The sequence below is a fragment of the Lagopus leucura genome, unplaced genomic scaffold (genome assembly GCF_019238085.1).
Source record: "Lagopus leucura isolate 7727_CA_CO unplaced genomic scaffold, USGS_WTPT01 Super-Scaffold_100015, whole genome shotgun sequence".
NCBI lineage: Eukaryota > Metazoa > Chordata > Aves > Galliformes > Phasianidae > Lagopus > Lagopus leucura.
Window position 1 is genome coordinate 2,885,481 of NW_024962269.1, and position 26,941 is coordinate 2,912,421.

General features: G+C 40.5%; 1 protein-coding gene and 1 long non-coding RNA gene across 2 annotated transcripts; one reads left to right on the plus strand and one right to left on the minus strand.

Annotated features, from left to right (window-relative positions):
- Positions 1-361: 361 nt before the first annotated feature.
- On the minus strand, positions 362-25,944 carry KLF13 (Kruppel like factor 13). Its single transcript, XM_042875864.1, has 2 exons — positions 24,950-25,944; positions 362-1,970 (listed from the first exon to the last, which is right to left on the minus strand). The coding sequence occupies exons 1-2, from the start codon at positions 25,488-25,490 to the stop codon at positions 1,678-1,680; spliced, it is 834 nt and encodes a 277-aa protein (XP_042731798.1). The 5' UTR covers positions 25,491-25,944; the 3' UTR covers positions 362-1,677.
- Positions 5,796-9,277, plus strand: LOC122182510. The gene is made up of 3 exons (XR_006179840.1): positions 5,796-8,750; positions 8,844-9,003; positions 9,104-9,277. It is a non-coding gene; the product is annotated as an uncharacterized LOC122182510 (long non-coding RNA).
- Positions 25,945-26,941: the final 997 nt, after the last annotated feature.

The window sequence follows — 26,941 nt, forward strand, 5'->3', positions numbered from 1 at the left end:
TAGAGAGTTTTGCCTTATCGTGCTACACTCACCTGCATTTTATAATCTACAGTAAAAACAAGAAAACACCCAAAATTCCAGGATCAAAAAGGCTGATTTATAGCATGCACCATCAGAACCAGCCAAAACAAAGCGTATTTCTCTGGGACATCGCAGTGCTCTGGTTTTTTGCTGTACTTCTTACCATGCAAAACATGATGAAGGTCTACTTCCTCGTGCTCTATATTTTGCCCAATACTTCAAAGTCATTGAAAAACAGCTAAGATTCCCTTTATCTTTGAAGCAGTTCTTCAGAAATAACAGAACCTTTCTTTATGCTGATATTTCTGTTTTTAAGAAACTGTAAGGAGAGCTAAAATGCCTTTTTTTTTGTAACACCTAGAAATGCATATTTTATTTTTGTAGTCAGAATACCTTGCAATTTTCTCTTCCTTTTATCAGTGACCATGATTGCGATACAACAGGAAACAGAGGCCGTCTTAAGCAATTTGTCTTACTAAGATACAACTGTACAGAAGGTAAGTACCTTGATAAACCAGTGATGGGCATTGGTTCAGTTACTCTATTTCCGTAGTTCAGTTAAAACAAATAATTAAAAAAAAAAAAAAAAAAAAGGATAAAGAAAATCATTCAAGTCAGTGTGGTTTGGTTTGAGTGTTCTGCTGGTCCCTGCTGCTCCACAGTGCAGAGAGCTTAAGAACTTGGAGAAAAAAGAATGCCTCTGAGATTCCGTGTCACTTTGTAATACAGTGTTACCCAGTGTAAACGCGTTTCCTCGTGATTTACATTATTTACTTAAGGCATCTTGTTTAGAATTATTTGCTCAGAATTTTATCTGGCATAAAACAAAAATAATTAGTAGTTTATCAATTCCATGGAGATTTTTGGAATAGGAAGTTGGTTTGGGAGCCTCTTCATCGTGACGGGAGAAGGTAGCTTGCTGTCAAAAGCAGAGGGCAGTTTCAAGAAAGAAGATCCTGTTTAGATGCTCCCCGGTGCAGATGTATAGCCAGGAATACAAACAATAGAAGAGTCTGGTACTACATTCCAGTACTGGTTTGGTTTTTGTATTGTCTGTTGTTTTTTTTTTTCCCCAGTGTGTGAAAGAACCTAACAAAAAGCTTCTGAGTGCAAATCTATTTACAGAATAAGGCTGCGGTTAGGGTGTGTCTTCATTGTAGTTATTGTGTAACATAAATATCCATCCCTGAGAAAGGAGAAGGGGGACACCATCCAACACAGTTGATTTGTAAGTGTTATGTATGTTCATGTTGTGCAATCTGGTCTTACAAAACTACTTTTGACACCTGAGGTGAATTAATTTTTTTTTTTCTTTTTTAGATTTTCTCATTTTCTTATAAAGAATAATCAAGAGGATCTGTTTGTGGTTGTAAAATGTATGAAATATTGAGACAGCAGGAGTCACTAAGTGGAACATGTAAGTCCGTCATTACGTCCATGAGGTTAGAATGGCCGCTGTGTGGTTGGGTGAAGAAAATGTGACTGAAAATTGCAGTGGGAGGCAGCTATTTACTGATTTTATATATATATATAAAAAGTAGGGGTCAGGGAAGAATTGAGGAGGGAAAGCGATAGGATCTTTAAAATGTGTGCAACACAAACAGAACTCCGCGTTAGGCATTAGAGGCAAAGTGCTGACATCCAGTGCAGGTAGGTCTACGGGGAGCTGGCAGGGCTCATCGTTGGACTTGAGGCATCTGAGCGGCTGTAGTCACTGACAGACCCTGTTCTTGAATTACTCCCACTTCGTCTCTTGAGCATGCTCGGGTGGAAGTTGGCATGGCGACGGGCATGTTTGGTCAGATGGTCGCTGCGCATGAAGCGTTTCTCGCAGAGAGGGCAGCTGAACTTCTTTTCTCCAGTGTGAGTGCGGTAATGGCGGGCCAGTTCATCAGAGCGAGCAAACTTCTTGTTGCATTCCTGCCAGCTGCATTCAAAAGGCCGCTCACCTGCAGGAAGCAAACGTGGCGTGATTAGGAGACGCCTGGCAATGTTATCCCTGTTTTTCATATGCAAAAGTTAAAAAGGCTAGGGTGAGGTAGATGCTACTATGCAAGGGGATGGAGGCAGTGGCTTTCTCAAACATGGTGGGAGACCACTGTGGTATTCCATTTTAAAAAGTCTTTTAAGTCAAACTACTGATACCTTGTTTAATAACTGGATGTTCAGGGATCCTGGCCCTTCCCTGATGTCGCATTTCATATCTCTGGCAGTTCGTTGGATTTTACTTCTGGAACTGTATTCCTACTGAACATTTGCTTCCAAGCTGTCCCTGTGTTTGTTTAACTCACTGTAAAAGTTCAGACGGTGTTATGAAGTCTCCCTCTATAGCTAAATGGAAACAATTGCAGTAAGAGTACAGGATGGCAATTCTGAGGCTCCGAATGTGAGGCTCTCATCTCCTGTTCTCCACAGTCATGCTTGTGTTTTCTGCATTTGCTGAAAGGTGCAATGTGTTCTCTTGTTCACTGCCTTTGGTCTTATTTAGGCGGGAGGCATTTCAACTACATAAACGTCCCACTGTGAGGGTAGTGGCATGCTATCAGTAGCTATCCTAAAACCCGTGATCTGTGATGCTGAGCCTAGGACCAGTGACCCAGACATAGCAAACATCGCTCCCAGGACTGTGTGCTCATGCATGGCAGTCTCAAAGGCCTGCAGCTGCACACTTGTAGTAGCTGTGCAGCCTGAGAAAGAGAAGGTGGCGGCTAAGATGAACAGAACTGCTTTCAGAACTAAAGATTAAAAACTTAGTGCCCCACCAGCTGGTTTACTGGATATAGTTTAGTTGCTTAAAAAAAAACATGCAAATTCATTCAGTGTCCTCATGAGCCTTCTCCTGTAAGCTGTTGAGAACACATCTCATTCTGCTGAAAGAAATGAAATGTGAAATACATGGGAGGCAAATATTTTGGCTGTTTATCATGTATCCAGTCATCTGTTGGATACACTCCTGCCTATGACGGGACATGCCAGTAAAAACAGTTGTGCAACCAAATTCACCAGTCTTCTCCCTGTATTTTGGACATGCAACAGATGCACTTGCAGGACTTTAGAACTTTGGCAACAAGAGCAATGACACGGTCTGACAGGTGGATCTAGCCTGTAGGTTCAAAGTTTCTCATCTTTGAGATATGGCTTTTTTCTTTTTTTATAAGGCAATGGTCTTTGGACATTTCTGTTGCCCAAGTTAGTCTTCTGTGTGTTTGCTTTCATTGCAAAAGAGAACAACACACGTTCTTCACTAGAAACACTCCCCAGATTTGTCTGGGAACATTCAAGATCATACTCACCTGCCTGATTTGATGTTAATGATGGTTGTGGTGATTATTTGACTGCCAGACAAAAAAAAAAATGAGGGTGCGTGTCTTTCTTCCAATTGCTGTCTACTCTTTCTACTCCTCCTTCCTAGGAAATATTTTTCCCCTCAGCCATCTCTAAATTTGGTTCACATCTTCTTGGTGGTTGCTCTTCTCTGTACTATCTGGCAGTTGGCACCATTCTAGTGGTGATCTGTTTTCTAGAGTGCTTCCCAGCTTTGTTGAGGCTTAGCAGTGCCTCCTCAAAGAAAAATTGTATTGTTGAGGTAATGCTGAATGTCTTATGTAGGTATAAGAGTCATTAGTCCATTAAAACACAGAGTGCTGTCTGGAACAAACTTGTCTTAATTAAGGCAAAGACCTAGCTGCTGCTTCAAAACTACAGGTGAAAATTCTCAGTCTGTCATCAGACTCATCTCTCAAACAAAAGGCATGTGGTTTTCTGTGCAGGCAAGTTGTTATATAAATGTCCTTTTACTAGCAGTAATCGAGAGAATGAGATTGTATGAATTGATTGCCTAATCTCATTAAGGAGCATCCAGCCAAGAGAAGAGATGTCTTGCATAAGCACTGACCCATGGACATCTTGTACTTAGAATTTTGCCTTAATAGAATGACTGCAGAATTTGATCCTATAAATTAATGTGGAAATGTTTACTGCTGTATTTGAGATATCTTTTAACATGTCAAGTATGTCAGTGTGTATATTGAGAGTTGTAATGCTGTATCTTGGCAGGAAGAATATTATCATGGCCTCAGGAAAACTTAAGGAGTCTCCAAAAGACAAACAGCTGTGCTTGAAAATAAAGGGAGCAAAAAGAAATTCAGACCTCTACTCTTCAGAGGCTGGCAAGGGATGCCTTTTAAAGATGAGTATTTAATTTTTAACAATTTTAAGTGGCTTTGAATTTCAGTAAACTGTAACCTTCATATGTCCTCTGCCACAGCACATCATCACACATAGCTTGAGTTAGAATTCCAAAAGGTGATCACATTTGAGAATCACAGTCAGTTGATCTTAACTCAGGATTACATGAGCAAGAACATTTTTTGTTTCTCCCTGAACTCCATCCAGTTCAAAGGAAAAAATGTACATACAGCTGTGTTAAGAAACCCATAGTGCTCACTGAACAAGACTAAGTGACTTCTGCAGGTGCACTAACTTCTGAAATTATTTCAGTGGCACAGACATAACTACTAATGCTGACTATATTGTCTGCCAGAGCAGACTGCCAAAAGAAACTACTGAGTTGCCCATGCTTGGAAGCAGCATTAAAAAAAACCCCTCCCTGCACTTTTGCTGGAGAGGATTCAGAAGGATATGGGGCCAGTCTTTGCTTATGGTGTTACATAAAAGTCTTCTATTATTTTATATTTGTCAACTGTTATTTATATCAAGACATCTCTGTCTGTTTATGAGAAAGATGGTGAAACTACAGGAATGGTGGAACAAGATCTGATGTCTACCAGGCTCCATTTTTACCATGCTTCTACTGCATTCTTGACTTTACCCTGGTCCACGTATAATTCTGAGGACTCCCTTCTGGTATAAATGACACTCCTACATAGTCTTGGGAGTCATCTACTTTCTGTTTTGCCAGCTCATCTATGTGATATTTGTCCTGCTCTGAACAGGTTGACCAAGGAACTGGTGTAGTCACCATCCCTGGAGTTGTTCAAGAAACAATTAGATGTGGTACTCAGGGATATCATTTAGTAGGCAGTATTGGTGGTAGGTGGACAGTTGGACTAGGTGAACTTAGAGGTATTTTTCAGCCTTAATGATTCAGTGATTCTGCATCCAGCATTTGAACAACAACTGAAAGTCATAGTAAGTACTCTAGGTCTGAGCACATTTAAAATATAACCTACAAATGACTGAAATGCCAAAACAGGTTGTGAGACTTGGGATGCGTTACATTCTCATCCTCAAGCATATGCCAAGGCTGTGAACTCACAAAGAAATTCTTTGTTTCCTGGGACTTCAGGATTCCAAATGCATAACCACAGTTGGTCAGCCAGAAACAATTTGCTGTGTGATCTTTGCTCTGTTCTGCTGCTTCACCAGGCAGAACTGCTTGTTGTCATGAAAACAGACAGAAGCCTGAATGTGCCACGTGTGCTATTCTTAAATTTCTACGCTTTCATATTCAAAATTAAGATGTATCTGGAAACACTGACCAGCAGCAGGCTGGGTGGGGAGGATAAAGAGCAGACAGTTAAATAGATGTGCAACTGAAGCACTCTTCCTCCAAGAAAGGAAATGCTATCCTGAGGAAAAAAAAAAAACAGCCAAACAGTCTGTGTTTCTTGAGACTGGCTGTTATTTAAAAAAAGAAAGTCATCCTTCAATAGCATTGACATGTATTTACGAATATTTTCATTTCTGTTATTCTCTTGCTTATAAACAAGCATTTTTGGATAGCTAAAATACAAGCCTTTAACCTTCTGAGTTTGAGAAAGAGAATATGAAACAGCTTTGATATTAGACAAACAGTGATTTCTTTATGAAGTATTGAAAAAGGGACCAAAAAAATCCAAACCCGAAAACTTCCATATTCCTATAAACTGAAACCAGGCAGTTTAAAATTTGTGATACTGGGGAGACTTAGTTCAAAATGATACAAACCAGATGCAGTCATGTTTTTGCGTGTCTGTTCAGACGTACAAAATATCTCTGATAACCAAATCTGACAGAGATAGCAAATTCAGCAGTGTTAGGCTCCATTAAGTCAGTGAATAGGAGGAGATTCAAGTAATGTTCTTAATGAAAAGTTACGGAATGAGTTTGACTGTCATTAGATACCAGAATCCCAATGCAGGAGATCATTACAAACGCCCAAATCAAAGAAAAACTTCAACATGTTATTAAGCTCTGGAACATAACACTCCCTCCAGCCTTAGGACCCAGAGCAACAACAAGTGAGGTTGCATGACCTGCTGACAGAATTGGGTTTGTCTCTGCTATTTCCAACATCTGTGATGTGATGGAATTTTAGGAACTGAAGTTCAGATTTCCAACAGGGACATACCCAGACATAAGTGCAAACTCACTTGAATGTGTGGGCATCTCTATTAATAAGACTACTCATTAAATTGAATAGGTTGTTGGCTCTTGTGTTTTCTGAGTCCGTATGGAACTACTACTACTGGGCAAGAGCAGCACGAGCCACCATAATTTCTCTTTAAATCCTTGGTTTATTTTCTGTGTCTTAACATTTTCACTGAGATGTTTAGACACATATACTTCTTGAAAGGGGAATATCTAAGCAGAAGGTTTACATTGTAAGTTAATGTGTGCTACTATTTGCTCTGGAAGTTCTCGTGTTATCGCATCCGAGAACACAGATTACAGCGTGTGATTTACCTTTATAATCAACACTAATTAGAACAACTCAAATCCAAATAATGAACACGCATTCAGATACTGCAGTAACAATGCCTACAATGCTAGAGAAATGTAAATAATGCAGACTTCCTACCCTAGCCTTAACCACAGTCAGTTGCTAACAGTAAGGCACAGGTGATGCTTTCAGATATGCTAATCAGCTGTCAAACAGCAAGACTGTGTGCCAACATCATTTACTTATTTAAACAATATGAGTGACGTGAACTATTCTGCACATCCACATCAGCACTCTGCATGACAAGGTTTTACAGCAAGACTGTTGTGTGTCAGTCTTGCCTGCCCAAAACTCCAAGCCGTTCCTTTCACAACATGATGAGGTTATATTCTTGCCTCTCTAATAAATTAATGATTGTGTAATTCACATCTTCCTTTGCATTGTCTGAGCACAAACATTCCACATTCTGTACAGAATGCTCTCATTTAAAAGATATTTATATATTTGCTTTTATCTAGTCTCAGCTGTGTTGTGTCTGAGGCTCTAAATAAAGTCAGTTGCAAAATAGACAAAAATAGATGACAGGAAAAGATAGTGTCAGACAAATGTCACTATTCCAGCCATCTTTTTTTTCACTCGTCTGAAATGTGGCATGGTTGAAATGCAAGGGATAGCAGCAAAGAGTGAAAGAGCCAACAGGAAAGGGCTTGCAGGTGAAATGTGCCAAGGTGGTTGCAGAGTGCCCTGTCCACCTTTACAAGAATTATAAATCATAGCAGTCTAACTGAAAATATTCCTGGAGCAAATACTACAAGTGTAAACTAGGATCTCATGATCACTTCAACCATTCATATCATGTTTTTAGTACACATGGCTTAGCTGCCAAAAATGCCATTTGGCTTCACTCTTCCTAGAGAGATGGAAGCAAGGAATTCCTTCCAGCCTAAGTAAGTGAATAAAGAAGTTTCTTTCATTTCCTGATCCTGTGTAGTGCTCTAATTTGTACGCTTAAGAAGGATGCCTCCCTAATCTGGACATCACAACTCATGTTTTTATATCTTCCCTTCTGATGTTCTTAGCGAAGTTTCTGGGGGAGTTAGTGATTATATCCAGATGGAGTTAGACCAGTTGTTTTTGTGCACTGGTCATTAATACATTGAGTATTAATGCAGTGATTAGCCATGGCAGGTAGGAAAGAGAAGCCTCTGTATGTTTTTCCCCCCACAGAATTATGATGGTGCTTCAGCGTAAGGCTTTCTTTTGATGACCAGCAAAAATGATGCACAACTTAATGGTGGCAACTGCCTTACAGCCTGTATCCTCCTGATGGTCTTGTCAAAATCCACATACATAGTATTTGTCTAAACTCTCTTCAGTCATACTTGCTGTGGTCTTTCTATATGATTGCAGTGTATTAGCATGTACATCTTGAAAGCACTGCACTTCAAATTTACTGCAATACCTCTTAGTCTGTACAACTGTGACTGATCAAGACCAGCTACCTCTTACAAGAATAGGAATCCAACAGCCAGAAAAGAAAGCAACTTTATATTTTAAAATAATGCAACCTGAATGTTGTATTTTTTCTTTCAGTTAGGCCCCTGCAATTGCTGCCTGTAAATTCCTTTCAGTAAACCTAAAACTCTTACTGGATCTTCTTATCTCTGAGGCATCAGATCCTAAACCTGCACTCAGGAAAACAGCTGAAATGTTGCTGACTTAAAAGAGCAGCAACTTCCACTTTTAATTTCTCTCTCCTGTGCCTTGTACCAAGAATGGAGATGAATAGCTGACCCATTGCCTTTGCACTTAATTGCGAGATAATTAAATTGTGTTGTGTTGAAAGGATGAAGTGATGCATACTAGGGAGAGGAAGGTGTGTCATTTCCAAACCACACTGAAGTATCAGACTCTTTGCAAAGTGACGCTCACCTGGGATTAGTATAGTAGCTCGTTAACTAATGGATTTTTCTGATCTGTTGTTCTGTCCAGTTCTATGAATTTAAGAATAAGAACAAATCATTAAAATCTCTATTGTGAATGGAAAATAAGAGAAAGAAATGCTGTAAGTAGAATCTTTAAACATATTAGGGTATTACTGACAAAACTAAAAGGTGGTGGTGTTTTTCCTTTTCTAATGATCAATTATATTTTTCAGTAAATATAATTCAAAAAAATCCTAGGACTGCAAAACGAAAAACTGTAAGTACTAATCAGCAAGTCGGACCTATTGCTTCACCGCAGCAGAGGAATTTCAGCCTAGAGTCCCTGCCTGCATCCAACAGCCTGTTGTGCAAGGGGCTCTCTTCATTCCTTAGGTAAAATGTTGTGCCTTCAGCACAGGTCAGACAAGTCTGGCCTCTTACGGTGTACAGTAACATCAGTGAAGGTATGTGGGATTTTATTCCTCTTTTTCAGCCAGTTGATGAGCCAGTTCAAGCCTTTTAGAGTGACCAGGGACTGGAGGAAGGCTCTTCAAGTGTATATAATACTCAACACAGTTTTTATCAAATGAATCCCAATAAAATCTGAAAAGTAATAATTTGGACATCGGTGAATGTATCTGCTGGACAAAGATCTTAGTCATTCACAGTCCACGCTGCTTTTGTGTCAGCATGCTGCGTTGTATTGCTACAAACTGATGGTTTCAGCTGCACTGCTCACCTTCTGTTTCAACAGCAAAGGCTGTTAATGAAAATGTTGTGCCATCAGTGACTGGAGCCAAAAAGGAGAACTCCACAGCATTGATTCTCCCTCTTCCAGGAAGGAAAAAAAAAAAGCTTACCCACAGCTGACATAACTGAACCAAATGTGTCTGCAGGGAATGTGTAGTTAAGGTACCAACAGAAACACGAGGTTTCCATTACGAACGGCTGTCTGGACCTGTCCTTTGCTGCCTCAGAATTCCTCACTTGTTACCCAGCCTACTCTGCAAGCTCAAAACAGCTCTAGATCAGACATCTGACTGTTCCATGGGAGCTCGTAATGTCATTAAACTCCTTGGCACTCTCTCTTTCTCCAGCCCACTCTTTCAGTGGAAAAAGAGATTATGTATTCACACATTTCCCCATCGCCTTCAGTCCATACTGTCTCCTAATGAAACTCGCTAATGAATTACTTTGGAAGATAAGAACTTAAAAGTTTGGCTAAACATAAAGCCTCAAACCTGGAGTTGCTTGTATTGTAAGAATGTTTGAAATCAAACTGAAACATCACACATCACCATTGTCTATAAAATGGATGCAAAAACTGCCTCTGTAGTGGTTCAAACAGAGCTTTTGATGAAAGTTGACTTCATCAAAATGTTCCCAGTAATGTTTCTGATCCTTCATGTATTAATTCAAATGTTTTAAGTGGGAGAGCATGCAAACAGGTAATGATGAATTGTATGTATCTGGTGTGAAGGACAGCTGAATTCCTGCTGGAACTGTGAGACTTTGGCTCCCCGCACTGTTACCAGCACTTGCCTTAGTAACTGCAAAGAAAGAATCACATGACCCTATGAATCAGTCTTTTCTCTGTTGATACATCAATGATTTTTTTATTATTCTTTTCTACTAAAAACAGAGAAATGCTTGTCAAAGCAAAGCTTATCGAATTAATTGAAGGTTGTCCCGCTATGTAAAATAACAGACTAAAGGATTATTCATCTAAACTTAGACCTGTGCTTTATTTATCTGAATTTTGAAAGATGTTGAAAGTGATCTGCCTCCAACTGAAGTCCATATACTTTGGCATGAATAGACGCTGAGGGTTCAGTTATGACATACTATGCACACAGCATCTCCCAGGATTTGGAGACAAGATGACATCTTATTTTGTTAGAAGTCAAGCAAACAAAAAATAGGAAAGTTGCCCTTTGCTATAACTATGAAATATCTCTGTGAACTTTCAAATTGTTTAATCAACAGCCTCACAGAACACAACACATGTGAAATGTGATACTAGAGTTTATAAGCGTAGCTTTATAGCTGAGGGAAGCAGTTTAATACTGAAAGTTTGCCATAAGAAGAAAAGGAGTGGGAATTTTACTTTTGTTTTTGACTCTGGATGCGTTGTACCAGAATGCAAGGTGGTACCGAGGTAGTTTATGAGCAGCATCAGTCAGTGACCATACAGAGCATCCAGCTTCATGAAACAGGCAGTTCTGAGAAGTAATTTTATGGGCTGGTAATAAAACAGTAGGCCTGATGCCTGACATGAGCAGCTTCCATTCAGGGTATGCATAAGTCTGTTGCATACACTTCAGAAGAGTTTCTACCCAGATTGTAAAGCCGTACTTCTCATTTAAGCCTGGATTCCAGTTTTACTTCTTAATAACAGAACCAGATTCCGTGAAGACAGATGTGCTCATATTCTGATGTGCACACTTTTACAGCAGGTCAACTTTTTAGAAAATACAAGTAGTTCAACATTCAACCCTTGCAAGTCTCATTTTTATATCCTATGCTGTCAGTACTTTTCCTGTTTATTTTGCATCTCCTCATCTAACAATCTCCTTTAAGCACCCCATACTTAGAAAGGAGTGGATAACTTGCTCTTTTTTTAGTTTCAGCTTGCTTTTTAGTCTTTTCTACATGTTATTTCTTGGCTATCTTAATTATTTTGTTAGCAGTGGAGTTAATTCATAGGTATATACACTCAGTTCTCTGAATATTAGAGAATGTCCAATCCAGTGTCTCAAGCTTTCTCCAAAAGCATGTGTTTCCACCTTGGTCATACCCTATACAAAATAGGAATGATTGGTTATTAATGAGATGTTGCAGACAGACGCCCTTAGGATTGATTCCTCCTTAGATAGGCCTGCAAAGCAATTTCACTCAGAGTCTGTGAAACTTCAGGCCTCAGCAGTTCATATGGTGGGAGCACACCATGCAACAGGAGAGGCTACAGTAGATAAGCATCACTGCAAGATCACTGTTTATTTCAGCATACCCCTGGGTACAGCTCAGAACCTGCAGTTTCTCCAAGTTCTATGGTATTTTGCTGGACATCTGCTTGCAAGGTCACAGCCCAGTTATGTCTGATATGTGGGACTGTGATACAGGAGAGAGGCCGTGGCCTCTATGGCAGTGAGCACTGGCAATGAATGAAGTGAGTATGTGGTTGTGGAGGAGCACAGGTTAGCATCCTGTTATCCGAGTATGGCTTTGGATTTAGTAGCCATAATGTGAAGATTTTACATAGAACACAGACATATTTCAAAGAAGGCTTTGTCCAGGCTGTCTTGGAATACATAACTTCGAAAGCTTCTCTCTTTTCTTTGGAAATGCAGGAACTATCTGGATTCATTTATCTTTTTTTCAAAGTGGTATTGAAAGGAACATCATCACTGTTTTGGAATTCATAAAATTGTACGTATATATACAAACATGGCTTCTTTATTTAATATAACTGTTTGTCTTTGCATGCCTTGCTCATGTTTTCATTGCTTCCCCTTACAGAATAGTCTAGCCTTACAACCACTTACGTTTCAGTGCAGAATGTGGCTAGTATGCAGGAAGGATACTATGGACATACAATGTTCAGCAGCCACCACTTGCTCTATAAAGCAGTTAAAAAGCAACTTGGATGTGAATTTGACTCGCTGTTTTATTGCCAGAGTAAGCACTTAATGGAGGTTATGAGAGCTAAAGGTCATATTCATGTCGAGATGCAATCGCTCTATAGGCATACAAACTGTAGTGAAAAGATCTCTATTACTTCTTAAAATATAAATTATTAGTGCCTCAGGCATATTTACTCATGCTCTGCTACACTTTATCATTTAAGAAGCTAGCAGATCTGCTCTTTAGCAGCCTTGCTCATTTGGGTCAGAAGAAGAACCTTTCTGGCTTGTTGAGATGGTACTTCTCATTCTGTGTACAACAGATTAGTTCAACAGACTGCCTGCCTAAAGCAGAGGGGCTAATGAAATACTCTGCAAAATAAGTTTTTCTGTTGCCAAGGATCTTCAGGAGAAGCTTTCTAGATAGATAGAAAAGTTCTGTACAGCATAATAGAAAATGCAGTTTATTTTAGGCTATTATTTGACATTCTAACAGATGATCCCTGACATGCAAGTCTGTAGGCTGCCTCCAGAACACGAGACATCCAGAGCACGAGACATCATTTTCACTTGGAAAAGATCACAGAAGTCCCCACCTGCTCTTATTTCCTTTTAGATTCTTGTTCAATCTAGTTCTAAGTCTGGGAACTATAAAATGATTTGAACTTGACTCCTTGACTCCCTGTCCATATTTTTTACCCCCTGCTCAGCACAACGCAGGCAGCTGTGAGGAGCCTTGAGCTGAAATTCAGGAATGCCATGTGCAGAGATGCAAGGTTCATAAACTCGAGTCATCAGAAGATTCTGTTACACCAGGCTGACTAAATAAAATCAAAGAAAGCAGGAATTGCAATTTCATGAGCTATGCTGTACCCTGAGTTAGCTTTGGGAAACTGAGATGCTCTGACTATTGCTGCTGCAGCTTGACAGTGCCAAGCGGGACGGCCTGTTATTCCTACAAATGATGTGGAGCACACGGTGCTTTGATCATGAATTCCAGTCAATTCTTTGATACTTGTTTCTACTTTGTTTTGACAAGAAAACTTTTTACAACTCACTTTTAAGAATGTTACTCTTTGTGAATAATAGGCAAGTAAGAAAATATTAGGGTCTGGAAAGATGATACTTCAGTAGTCACAAACGGATGTTTACTATTTGGTGCAGGGAATAGAGAACATCAGCACTGTACAGTTAAATACACAGTGCTGTCTGCATGCTTATAGAGGAACATTTGTACATCACCTTTTCACTATAACTCTTCTGTTCTACTACTCAAGGCTGTAAATGCTATAAGAGAATAAAGTCAGCATTCTGGGCGAGGCAGCTCAAGCTTGTTCTCTTGCCATTTGGGAGAAGGAATTGGACACAGGGAGTCCACACACAAAGTAATGCAGAAGCTGGAAGAATTAGAGTTGATTATTTACTGACCACTGCTGGGTCAGTAGAGTTCTGTATGGCCGTAAGGAGCTGCATCTGTGTTTTATAATCAGAAGAGCCATGCACAAGCTTGACTTAGGAACTATATACTTACAGTATATAGTATAAATATAGGGACTGTATGCTTAAGAAAAAAAAGTCTGATTTCAAAGTGAGAAACAGTTGTGCTGCAGCATTCTTGTTCTTACTGTGTTTGTACTTGAAATGGCAAGAACTGCACTCATGTTAGTTTCTTCAGAAAGGGAATACCACAAAACTCTACAACTACTTAGCTGAGAAAACAGTTAAATGATAACTTGCAAAGCTATCATTTGCAAATGAGAGTATAGCTCAATTCCTCCAAAGCATGCAGAGAAGAAAATCTGAGTGTATTACATCAGGTGTTGTAACATATTCATCTTTCTGTGATAAATTCAACTCAACATCTATGAAAGCAGATGTCTGTGTGTATGTGTGTGTATATATAATACATATATACATAAAACATACAGAAAAATGTAGCTTATACCAAATGTCTGTCTCCCTGATTGACCTATGGGATCTACTACACGCAGCAGTGACCGTATTCAGCTTACAACATTTATGTCTACTACAGAAATACACAGTGTAACCTGGATTCACCCAAGATTTTGTTACCTACTAGCTTTTTAATGAGAGGAAAGAATTTGTAAGCTCAGTGATTTTGTACATTCAAAAATATGGGCCCTATAGCATACAAAAATTGAATTATGTTCTCATAAACAGTCTGTAAGGACACCAGTCAAGATGAGGATGAAAGAAGAATGAAAGAATGCTACTGCAAAGTTCCATGTTAGACTGAGAAAATGGAGAGTACTCAAATCTATGTTATTTTATCCTGTCAAGCACAGTGAAAGAGCTGTGACTTTTTAATTTATTTTATTGATCCCTAAAGCTTCAGGGAATTAACAGCAACCTATCAAGTAATGTCATTTTAAAGGATGGAAAAAGGATGTAGGTTTACAATCGCTTATCGTTACAGAGTTGATCCTGCCTTGATATGGTCAGTGATATTGTTTTCTCCAGAGGCAGCACTGCTCAAAAACTGATGTACAGAAATGCAGGAAAAAAAAAAAGAAACAAAAAAAAAAAAAAAAAAAAGAAACAAAACAGTGAGTTCTACATGGCTTTCACCTGTATACAATGTTAGCAATGGAATCTAAAAATGAATAGCCCTTCGCCTTCTGGATCTTGTACTGTGAGTCAGGTGAGAGCTTATACTGGCAGAGAAACAGCATGTTTGCTCAGTCCAAGCTCTTTAGCAGAAACTGTCAATTCCGTAAACTGAACTTACTTTAAGAAACAAAATGACAAAATGTTCTTTACTCCATTTAAAGCAAAACAAAACACTCCTTTGGAGACATCCTGAAACTTTGCTTAGAAGAAGCTGCTGCTGACCACCTGTGCTTTGGCAAGCACAGGTTAGAAGCTGTTTCTCAATCCAGTTTTGTCTCTGCGTTATGTAAGGAGGGCTCCATAATTAGTACCTTAATAAGGTTCTTAATAAGGTGTCTGACAGTCATGTTCCTAAACACATTTCTTTGGTATGTTTCCCATTTTTATAAGTCTGGGACAGAGTTCACAGAAAAGTATTTGTGCCAATTGTTTTACAACCTTTACTTCATTGAGCACAGCAGTGACAACACTGATGGGATGCTCAACCATCTTATTCTCTGAAGTCATCTGTTAATTAAAACAGTTCCCCAGAAGTTAGACTCAAAAAGATGCTCACTTAAATCATGGCTGATTTGGTCAACGAGGTGATGCCATTAATAAAATTGTCCAACAGACTGAGAGGAGATGCCAACACCAGAAAATTGACTGAAGCTGGAAGGAGAATGTAGAAAATGGTTGGAAATCTCCTTCAATATGTAAAAGTAATTACTGATCTTATTTGATGTATGTATATGCAGAGGAGATGCTAAGAAAGTTGTGGAATGAACCTTGAGTAGCATTACGTTCCCATAATATGCAGCTGTGTTCCCACTAGTAGCACAGCACTAGTAGCATATTCTTGCTTCTGCAAGTCTTTTGTATGTCATGTTAGTGAGAAGAATTCAGTAATTTCCAAGAATGATTACAGTAGGAGAAAACGGAAGGTGCGGATGCTGTGCATCTCTGCATAAAGGAGAAAAACATCTATCTGTGAGTGGTGGCAGATAACTAATTCTCCAGGGTATCCAAGACATCCAGCTTTGTTTTGGCTGTGCTCTTACAATTTCAAAAACCAACTTTGTAAATACACCCTGGGTTTGTTATACAATAAGATTAGTATTTGCCAACATTCTATTGGCACTGCTCGTATGAACATACATATGCCAAATGGAAATTTCCATTGACTTAGAGGGGCTTTCAGTGCTCTGTTAATATTTTCACATGCGTGCATAAAAGCTGCATACAATTCACATTGGTTTTCCAAAATATATTAATCGCCAAAACAAACAAAAACTGCCGAAGTAATCACATATTAATGCTACTCTGCTGTTCTGCTGGCATCACAAGAAATCACAAACTTAAATTTGTTAACCCCCCCCCCAATACATAACAGGAATTAGTCAGTAGAATCTCTGTTCATGTTTGCTACAGTGGAATTCTAAGTTATGAAGCAAAGAATCTAGGAAAGCCCCATAGACACCATGAGGTTTTGCAAGAATCTATAAAGTCCGAGTCTTGCATATAAATTTGTACCAATGTAATTTCATTTACTTAACCTAAATTGCAAGACAAATATTTCTTGGAGTTGTTAACAAGCAGCTCACCATTGCAGACAATTGTGGCAGGAAATAAGACAGACTAGGCTGCCATGCTCTAACCCTTCTCAGCTGGTTCTGCTCTAAGGCCCACTAATGGAAATACAGCCATGTAGCTGAAGAAGAGTCAATGACTCTTTTTCAGCTGCTGTACCTCTGCTGGTCTTCCTCTGGAACCAAGTGCTTAGCATTTCTGCTCCAGTCCTTGTGCAGTTTTAGAACTACTGTCAGTGATAGTAAAGACCACATAACCAGCCAGCTCATTCTGCTCATGTTTTGCTGAGTTGCTTTTGTTTGCTGCAGGACCAAAGCTGATGAAAAGCTGCCAAATGCATAGCAGCAATACAGTACTCTTCCATGAAATTTCTTTGGGTTCCTATATTTCAAAAACTTAACTTATAACTGAATAGTGTTTCAGACCGGAAAACACATAATGTGCAATAAATCTAAGATAGCTTATTGATCCACTGACTGCAGTGCCAACAGCCAGTCCATCAGAAATACTTTGCCTGTAATTCCTGAGAGCACTCCAAAAATGCTGTAACTGATTACAGAAAATCTTTCCCTTGCACCAAAGGTCGTTTCAGGATATGTGCACTTCAGTACCATTTGACTTGTGCCAAGTTCCTGGTAAGTAAATGTTTTTTGTTAGGGCTGCAAAAAAAGCTTCTGAGGTCTCTTTTTCCACCAGTAGTTACAAAGATGGAACTCCGAACTTTGAAAAACTTTTAAGTGGAGGCCATGTACGACCTGCTGAATCTGCAAGATGTGAAAAATACAGGATATGTGTGTCTGGCTTCAGTGCTTGAACTTGAATAACCTACATTGTATAGCTTTGTTAAACTATACACAGCATGATAATGAGCTCACTGCCCATGTGGATCTACCTAATAAAAACCTACTTGGTAACAAAAGGATACCTCTGCAAATACTGCAGAATGGAGGCTTCAAAGACTATTCTGCATTAAAAGACTGTCCTGCAAGAGCAGAAATTTTTTGGCTCTGTCACCACTGATTTCCGAACAGCTGATCCAAGTCTGGTAGGTGGGGGAAAAAAATTGGAACATACTTAAGTTATAAAACAGAACTAGAAACCACATGTCCAACATAAACAAGTTCCAGGTTTGTGCTCTTGGACGTGCCATAGCCATGTTCTACCAGGCAATAACACAATGCAACACTTGTGTTTTGAATGGTTAAAGGCACCTTCTTTTCAGTTGAAACCTGACTGAGTTCAGTTCTTAATGAATTACAGTTTCACGAAAGATTTGTTTATACAGAACTTGTATGACATACAAATAGTTTCCAGTGTCCTGCAGAGAAGCATTGCACGTACTACTGCACAAAAATCATCCACAGGTACTTCAGAACATTTTTTCCCTAAGGCTATAATTAATTTCTAATACAAGCACACTCCTCACGTGCAATTCTGGACTATCTGCAAGACACACATCTTTGGGATTTTTCTCTTAATTACCCTCTGCTCTCCTAACGTAAGATCCCAGGATGCATGCATTGGCAACTCGCTGCCAGAGCAGAACTTGTCTCAGCAAAATGTAATTTGCAAAGAATTATGGAAGTCACAAATTGCTTGGTTTTCTTTCTGTAGATTTTCTTTTCTGGTTTACTGACTGTGTTTCTATGCAACATAACCCGACCATGTATCCCCTCGTCAGACTCAGTGCTCATTTGTCTTTTAAACAAATTGTCATCTTCCTCTTCCCGTCACTCAGCAAAAGCAAACAGAGAAAGGTTGGGGAAAAGTTTACAGAGAGAAAATATTTAGCTATGCTGATTACACCGCCTTCAAAGATAGTGATGAAGAGGGAGAAATAAGAGATTTTTCTTTGGTCAATCCTCTCTCCATCTCAGTTATGACAATGACATGAACAATTTTGCTTTAAAGGCTCGTTACTCCAATACCTAACCTCTATCAGTTGTTATCAACAGCTTTATTTCTCCAATAAGGTAGGCAGAGAGACCTTCTCTTATGGTCCCAATTTCTGAAGTACTTGCTCAATTTTTTATTCTGCTCTTCAGTAATGCAAAATGGTCACTGCCTTCTACAATCATTTCAGAGAGATTTTTTTGAAGGTGACAAGCAACTTCAGCTGTTAAATAGCAGACTTAATCATTACTCCGGTCTTCCTAAACAATTTATTTTTATCACACATCCTATATGCCAGAATTAATTGTTCTTCATATGTTCTGTCATGTCCTCTATAGTATTTCAAAAATGGTGGCAACAAGCTTCAGCATTTGGACTGGATGAAGAAATTCTTGACAAGATGTAGATGTTCAATGGATGTAGAACGATAATAGTGGGACACAGTGTTCTTTAGTTCTATGAACTTTATCGTATGTTTCCTCCCATTGCAAAATACTCTCATACATAGCTTTTGGTTTTTCTAAGTACATACTGTATTGTACACTGGATTGTGATAACCAGGCAAGTACAAATTCATCTCCTATTATTATTCTAAATGACCCAAAACATATGTATCTCATAGATAACAGCTTTCAGACTATCCTGTTATTAACCATTCAGAAACTGATGAATGATTAATACCTTTGTAAAGACTGGAAAGGGTGCAGGGAAAGGAGAAGACTTCCATAGAAAATCTGTGTAACTGTCAGAAGGTTTAGTGCTTTTTTTGTAGCTAATACTACTCAAGTGTGTGGCAAATGCAGCTGTCACCAATTGAATTCTCCACATAATCAATTAAACCCAAACTCTTTTGCAGCTGAGTGGATTGAATCCTATTACTCAATCCTGAACTAGTGAGATAAATGGAGGGAGCAGAGGTAATTTTCTTTTTTTTCTGTCTGGCTACTTCTGAAAATGTAAGTCTTAAAATTCGCTTACTCTTTTATGGACTTTGTGTCCTGTACTTATTTTGAGAGATTTTATGTTTAAAAGATGTAGAGCTTATTTATTACCTTCAAAAAACACAAACTGTTTGCATCTTGGCTTAGAATCAAGATGCTCAACTCGTATCTTTTTTGGAGTTGCACATTGGACTAAGGACTTTAGCAGGACTATTGATGAAGTTGTTTCATGTTTTCAACTACGCTTCTTAAGTGCAATTAAACTTTCTTACAAGAATTAAGAATGTTTCTCAAGAGTTGCAGAGCCTTTTCAGAAAAAAAAAATAAATCAAGGCTTTGCAGTTTTGTACTGTTTTGAAAATTAAAAGTTTATTAAGAGACAACTAAGAACATCAGTTTTCTGTAAGGTTCACAAACAGGCAACCATACTAAACAAAGATAAGGGAGGATGCTTATGGTTTAGGCTGCAGGGCGATGTGTACTGTTTCATTCAAAGCTGAAGCTGTCTTGAGGCTATTGTTTGAGCTGGTTTCAAGGAATAACATTTGAGAGAAGTTTTTGCTAAGCTTGGTAAGGAGAGGAAATGGAAGGCAGTATAAGAAAGAGTATTATGGGGCAGAAAAAGCTTAGAGGTGCCCTGCAGCCATTTGATAAACTGAATGTAAGCTAATGGTAGTGAGTTAGTCATGTAAAGCCAGCCAGCTAACCATCAACACAAGTGAAAAAAAACTGGAGGCCGAGCCACCAAAACTGAGATTGTGGAACAGCATCTAAATTTGCTTAGACTGTGCTCCTGCTTGTGGGAAATCACTTCCAGTTTCAGCTGGTGTCCCATTGAGAGTGAAGGCAGCTTCGTGTTCAGTCTGGCATCCAGAGCTGCTAGCTTAGAAGATGGTCTGAACTAGTGGTACACAGCACTAGCTGGGTAACAGGAGGAATTGTGTCAAGTTTCTCATGTTGCAGCCTTCTGTAAGGATCTGTTTCTTTATCAACATTGCCTGCCTTCAGTTCATGCACATTTACCGCCTTTTGCAGTCATTACATGCTTGCACAAAGGAAGCTAAAAGGGAACTTAAGCCAGAACCAGAATTAGTCCACTTTTTTCTAGATAAACTCGTAAGTTTCCAGTTATTGGGAGGTGCTAAAATGTAAGATACACCTTATTTTATTGGTGTGTGAACTTGCTCAACCTTATGCTTATTGCTCAGTTTCTTCACGAGCATTTTTGTGATGCCTTTTTTTAGGTGATTTAGATGCATTTTAAAGAAGTTGTGCCTAACTGCTGTGCTTTAATTTAATGTAGAACAAATCAGATTTACTAGAACTGAAAGTGAAAACCATCCTTCCTTTTAAAACACTATCTGTACTTTATATCAAGACTCCTTTGCAAACATAAACACAGGTTGAATACCACCCTACTTTGTCCAGCCTAATTGTTTGCTGGCACATTACCCTTGTGAGAGTGTGGCCCAATTCATTTGTATGTCAGAAGACTGCTTTCAAATACCAAATATATTATGACTTTTCCCACCTTCACAGGTCTCAGTTATGAATTCATTAGAAAAATTCTTAGGGAAATGACTGAGAAGAAATGGTACGTAAGTTAAACATCGGTGTTTTTTTTTTTTCATATGGGTTCCTTAGTGTTGCCTTGAAATTGTGTTACTGCCTTAAAATAGTGTTTCCTAAAAATTCTAATAGTGTTGCCTTAAAATAAGGTAGCCTCTTTCCATGCCCAGGCAGCGATGGAGAAGTAAGCTATGACAGTTTAACAGTATGACAGAGGAGCCACTGTTAAGTGACCTGTCCCACCAGACACACTTATCACAGTAGCACTTCAGACTGACACTGGCGGCTACTTCTCCTCAGCTCATACTAATTAGTGCAAACACATTCGCTTCTGGTTATTGAAAACCACCTCCTACATTCTGGCGTAGTGCTCAGTGAGCATTACTCGGACGTTCAGAAGGAAGTTTCACTGGAATAATTGAGCAATGCTGTATTTTGTGCTTTCTGTGCATGTATGATGAGGTACTAATGAGGATGGGTAAAAGCTTTAGAGGTCACAGTGATTTGGGGGGAGCTGTAATATATAGAATTTTGGGGATTCTGTATATTTGTATGCTGTATAATGCAGTGAGTCAATGCGCTCTATAACTTCTTAAAACACAAGAGTTGTGGATCATGTGCTATGAGGTTTTACCTTGAGATGGCTGTCAGGCTTTGCACTCTTTCTTCCCACTGAAGCATCAGAGATGCTAACTGGTAACCAGTGACTCCAGAGAATTTTCAAACCTGCCTAGTAAGCCAGCACAGAAAACTTGCTTAAGAGGAAAACATTGTAATGTAAGTGCTTTGCCTGATTTTCCACAAGTACTTTCTGGTGAGGAATCTTCTCAGGAGTAAAGGGGATTTCTTAAACTGCTAGGCCAGTGGAATTTTTTATCAATGAGATCACTACAGCTTTAGACAGAGTGCTGCATCTGTGGAGCACAACACAGCTTCTGAGGTCCACGGGAACCTCAGTGGAAAAGAATCTGGACTTGACGTTACCCACTGATACTAAATATAACCTTCTGGTAAACATTAAATCTTCAAGGGCTTTGTGGCTGATGATCATGGTAAACTCCAGCACATCCAGTGAGTGGGTGGGGTGGAAAATATAAACATGAAAGGAAACTTAGGGGGATGGGGAAGGGTTTGCAGGCTGGCAGAGAGAATTGCAGACATCTTGGTGACCAGTGTTATCTGCCTGGTTCAAGGTTGTTTTTGTTAATAAAGATGAAGCATTCCAAAGGTTAAGCTAGCCTAACTTGCTGGCATACAAAATACAAGACACTATGGATCACTCTAGCACATACAGCTTCACTCTAAAACACTTTAGTCCAAGCAATGACCTAAGGAAAAAAGGAAGATGCTGCCTCCTTTGTTGTTCTAGCTTTGCTTCTGTTAGAAATGGGTTAATTAGCATCCTATACACTGCTGTCTGGCCACTTGAGCACTGAAATTGAGCTAGAACAATTGAAAGAATTCATATGAAACACCAAACAGCCCGAAAATAATGCCAGCTTTCAGTTTGTATGAATGTGGACTAGATTTAACTGAATAACACTTGAAAGTGTTGCCACGCCGCGCCGTAACATCAGTGATATTGCTTGCTCTTCTTCCAGACATGAAGAGCAAAGCCTTTAATTTGTGAGCACAGTGGCTGACAAAAGCAAGCAAGTTTCTAAAGCTGTTCATAAACTACACTGTACAAATACCTCCAGCACTATCATTGGTATCTTCTAGCCTGCAGTACTTCAATTTGCCCCTAAATACCAGCTGGTCTAGTCCTACAGCACATGGAAAATTTTCACTCCATAGCAGAAGCTTTTGGTTGGTGCTTAGTAATCAGATTTGGGAGTTACTAGGGCAGCTGCTTAAAGTACATTTCACATTCTACTGGAGTGCTTGATCCACTGTCTGGTGGTGTGGCTAGCCACTATCCTACGCACGTGACAGATGGGTAGACCAATGTGTACATGTTTAGCTAGGTAAATTTTTGGTCGCTGAAAAGCAGAGGAGACCCAAGGCCCATGTTCTAAACCAGTAGAACCCCATTATGTGTTTTGGAGTTCAACCAGTCTGTAAGTCACTGCATATTGTTAGCTTTTCCAAGCCTGTCACAGCTTACTTTAAGAAAAATAAATAAAAACAGCACAAACACCTTGGGAAACACTAAAGACAAGTAAGAGGTGTTAAAGCCTTTAAAACTGAATCCAAACAGGGACAGACCTGTTGCCAGTGAGGAAGAAGACTTGGCAGCTTAGTTTAAAGCTTCCCACACAGACACTGGAGACACAAAAAAGGCACCACAAAGAAGCTCTAGTTCCTGAGGGTCCTGCCACTCCCTGGGCAAAACCAGTCCTTTTCCTGCTTTTCCTCTAGCTCTCATGCACATGTTCTCCTTCTCTCTCTGTGCCATTAGTTACAGCAATAATTAATTAAGCCTTACAGACCTGAAAAAAAAAATAATACAGGAAATGAAGAGTTAAAAAAAAAACAACCCACACAACTGCGAGAACCTGGAGGCAAGCCAGCGTCCCCAAATGACTCTGCTCAGTGGCAGCCCGGAGCGCTGCTCCCCCTACTCTGCTCCTCTCCCTGCAGGGCGGGCATGGCCCAGCCCTCCTCTTTAATCGGGGAGTTCCCCTAGGTATCCAGTTGGTTTGAGAACCCAGTAACGTTGCTGAGTTTATTCTTCACTTCTAGGGCAATGGCAAAGGCCAGAAATGAGAGCAAAAGAACTAAAAATAATGGAGACAATTCCATGCAAACACCTTTTCTGTCTAACTCCAAACAGGCAGAGAACAGTTGCACAGTGCAAAGCAGGGCAAGCTGCCCGGGGTGCCAGGAACACGCTGTTCCTTTGGCTGTGCTGCACAGGGAATTGTCCGTCCATATGCTCTCACTTGATGGGTCTTTATTCTCTCCCACAGAGCAAAACACATCCTCAGTTTAGCGTGGCTCTTGTTTTATACCAAGAAGGCAGCAGGAAAAGCTAGGTATACATGTAGAGGTCTGGTTGTGTGGGTGGGGCTGCCACTTCTAATTTATAATGGTTCAGGAGGTGTCTATCGTGTGGTTCTGATCTTTTTCTGAACATCAGAAGTAAACTGATCACAGACTTTAGTAAACTAATTTGTCTGAATAACTCAGTGGAACAGCTTGCACGAGCCTGCCTTCATCTGTGTGGTGCCTTGCCATAAGTGCTTTGCCCAGATCTCCAGCAGAGATTAATCTCCCCAGTTTCTGGTGCTCCCCATGTGAAGCAGGCCATCCTGCTCCCCACCACTAGGCAGAGGTGTGAAGTATGGCATATCACAGGGCCCTTTTCAAGATAGTATTCCTAAGTGTTTCAATAGCTTCCATGGTGCTTGCAAGGCTTCAACTTTTTGTGTGAGCGTGACTCATACAGCAGCAACAAAGAAGGGGTCAAATTCACCAAGAAGTGAATGCTGGTCAGAAAAAGTTAGCGTTAGCGTTCAAATGTTTTGTTGTTGTTGCTACTGAAATCAGCCCTCAAAAGCTTTTTTGAGGCCGCCCATGTCCCTCTGCGCTTATGTTCAGTATCTCCTTGTGACTCATGTTTAGCCTTTCAACTGCCTTCTTGCCTGCTCTAGTTTCACAAAAATGCCTGCTAAAGAAAGAAACAAACACAGCCGTTTGGATGCCTCTAGAACATTTAATTTTAAAGTATTAAGGGTATTGATTCTTGTATGGGAAGCAATAAACAGGTATAAAGGCAGCGATGGGAGCACAAGGCAGAAAAAAGTAGGTGGGGGAGGGTAAGAAGCTTTGGAAAGGGAAGTAGAAGATGCACCGAAGAAGGCAGCTAGCAACTAAAAATTACAGCTTGGTAGGATCCACACAGACGACAAACGCTCCGTTCTCTGTGATATTAGGTAATAAAAAGGGCAACATGGCTTTGAACCAATGCCCAGTAAGGAGGGTTTATTCCCAGAGGACTTTTTTTTTTTTTTCTTTTTTTTTTTTTTCGGTTGGTTAGTTTTTCCTAGCGTGAGTTCTGAAAGGTGAAAACATAACGGTGGCCAAATACAAGTTTTTTTGTTTGTTTTCCAACATTCATTTTGATTACCAAGCTGTAACAAATAAATCTCTGGCTGGATTGCAACTAACCTGTGTGGGTCCTTAGATGAGCTTTAAGATGGGAAGATTTGCCATAAACTTTTTCACACCCCACATAGTGGCATTTGTGCTTTTTCTGGGGTGATCCAGGGTCAGTCCAGCTTCTCCCGCGTTTGTTCTTTTGTCTTGGGCTTGGCTCAGTTACTGCAGCCAGGCTAGTAGGTGTGGTTGCTTTTCCTCCTCCACGCTTACTAGCCGAAGACACACTTTCTTCCCCAAACTCCTTAGGAGTGATAGAAATGTGTATTTTTTCTGTGATATCAAAGGTCTCTGTTTTTTCCCTTTTGAAAGCGGGTGAGTTTGGGACGTGCTGGTTCAGATCTGCTAAAATGCTGGCTACCACCATCAGCGACGATCCATTGTCCTTCCCAGTCTCTCTGACTTCCCACTTCTCCTCTCCATTCGACGAAGGACACATTGTGACATCAGGCTGGGGATCAGTCTCCCCTTTGGGACTATGGATAATAGCACGACTGGACATAGAAACAAGGCATTCTGCTGCAAAATGATCCACGTATGCTGCCGTTGCCATTTTTCATAAGTTCAAAAAGAAATCCAAACAGAAGAGGTGAGAAAAAGGCACTTTTCCTTCTGTTAAAAAAAAAAAAAGGTTATGCAAGCAGACCCTTCCTTATTTCTGAAGATCTCTGTGGAGAAGTCCAGCCTGACCTAGCAGCCATCAAAAACGCACCCTGTTCGTGACGATCACGCCCAGCTTGTCCTTAGATCAAAAAAGCGCTGAAGTCCAATGGAAGAAGGAAAAGACGAGCAGATAGATCCCGGCACCGGCAGCCTGTTGCTTGGAGCGTGAATTAATGCTGCGTTTTCGAGCGCGTCACACGATAACGACGCGGCTTCCCCAGCCCCTGCATGGCGCGGTGACAGCGGAATAAGCTCTCCCCGTTATCGCTGCTCGGAGCGGCCCGGACCCCTGCGGGGCGTGGTCTGGGGAAACATCTGGCCCTGACGTCACCGCGAGGCCACATCCTGCGCCGATCAGGTTGGCGGCGCGCGGGGCCGAGCGCTCGGCGGCGCGCGGGCAGGGCAGGGCCGGGCGGCCGCCGCCCGCGGATGAAAGGAAGCGCCCGATTGGCTGCTGGTGCGCCGCGTGCCTCGAGCGACGGCCCGCCGCGGGAGCGTGCGGCAACCTCCGCCCTGCGCTGCGCGGGGGCGTCCGGCGGCGGGCGGGAAGGAGCGGGCAGCGCCCGGCAGGCAGCCGCCCTCGGGAGCCGGATGTTGGCGGGTCGGGGTGCGCCCTGCTACGGCTTGAGCTGTAAGGGGCGATTTTACGTGCGCCGGGCTTCACCGTTGTGAAGTTGGAAGTGATGGAAGTGCCAGAAAAAAGGAGGGAGGTTGCACCGTTCGGGCTGCTGCCATGCAGATGGAGTTCGAGCGGGGACTGTAATGTGTTGCGACAGGTTTAACTGACTTGCACGGAATACACAGTACAAATCACCATCCTTTCTGTCAAAGCCCTCCTTGCTGTAGCACTGTGCTGCCTCTCAATTATTTAAAAGTTGCTTTATTATTATTATTTATTATTATTATTACTATTATTATTATTCCCACCTCACAGAGGATGGCACAGCCAGTTTATAAAGATTAATGCTTGAATGAATAAATGGGCTGTGTGTGTAACTAACTAAAAAACTATATCTGAATTCAGAGCTGAGGGCTGTCAGTTTGTACTTATCTTTTGTTGGAACATGCTCTCTATAGACTAATGCTTGTGAAATTCTTGCCTGAAGTATAGATGGACCTTTTGTCTGAGACAGAGCCAGTCAGAAATCAGGAGGGCTCCTTTGGAAGCCTTTCTGGATGGAAAGTTTTGGAGTTCGAGGGGGTGTGGGAGGAAGGGAACATCTGTTACAAAAACTTGCATAGTTTTAGTGTTGAGTAAAAAGTTGGTTTCATGCACATGAGAATGCCTCATTCAGGAGCAATTGAATGTGCTACTGCTGTGCTTTATAGAAGCTGTGCTTT

Bases quoted from the DNA above. Each gene is read 5' to 3' on its own strand.
- KLF13 (XM_042875864.1), bottom strand. From the start codon at position 25,490: ATGGCAACGGCAGCATACGTGGATCATTTTGCAGCAGAATGCCTTGTT. The intron at 1,971-24,949 runs GTTAGTTGCAAT...TGCTTCCTGCAG, and splicing joins TCATCTAAGGACCCACACAG to GTGAGCGGCCTTTTGAATGC.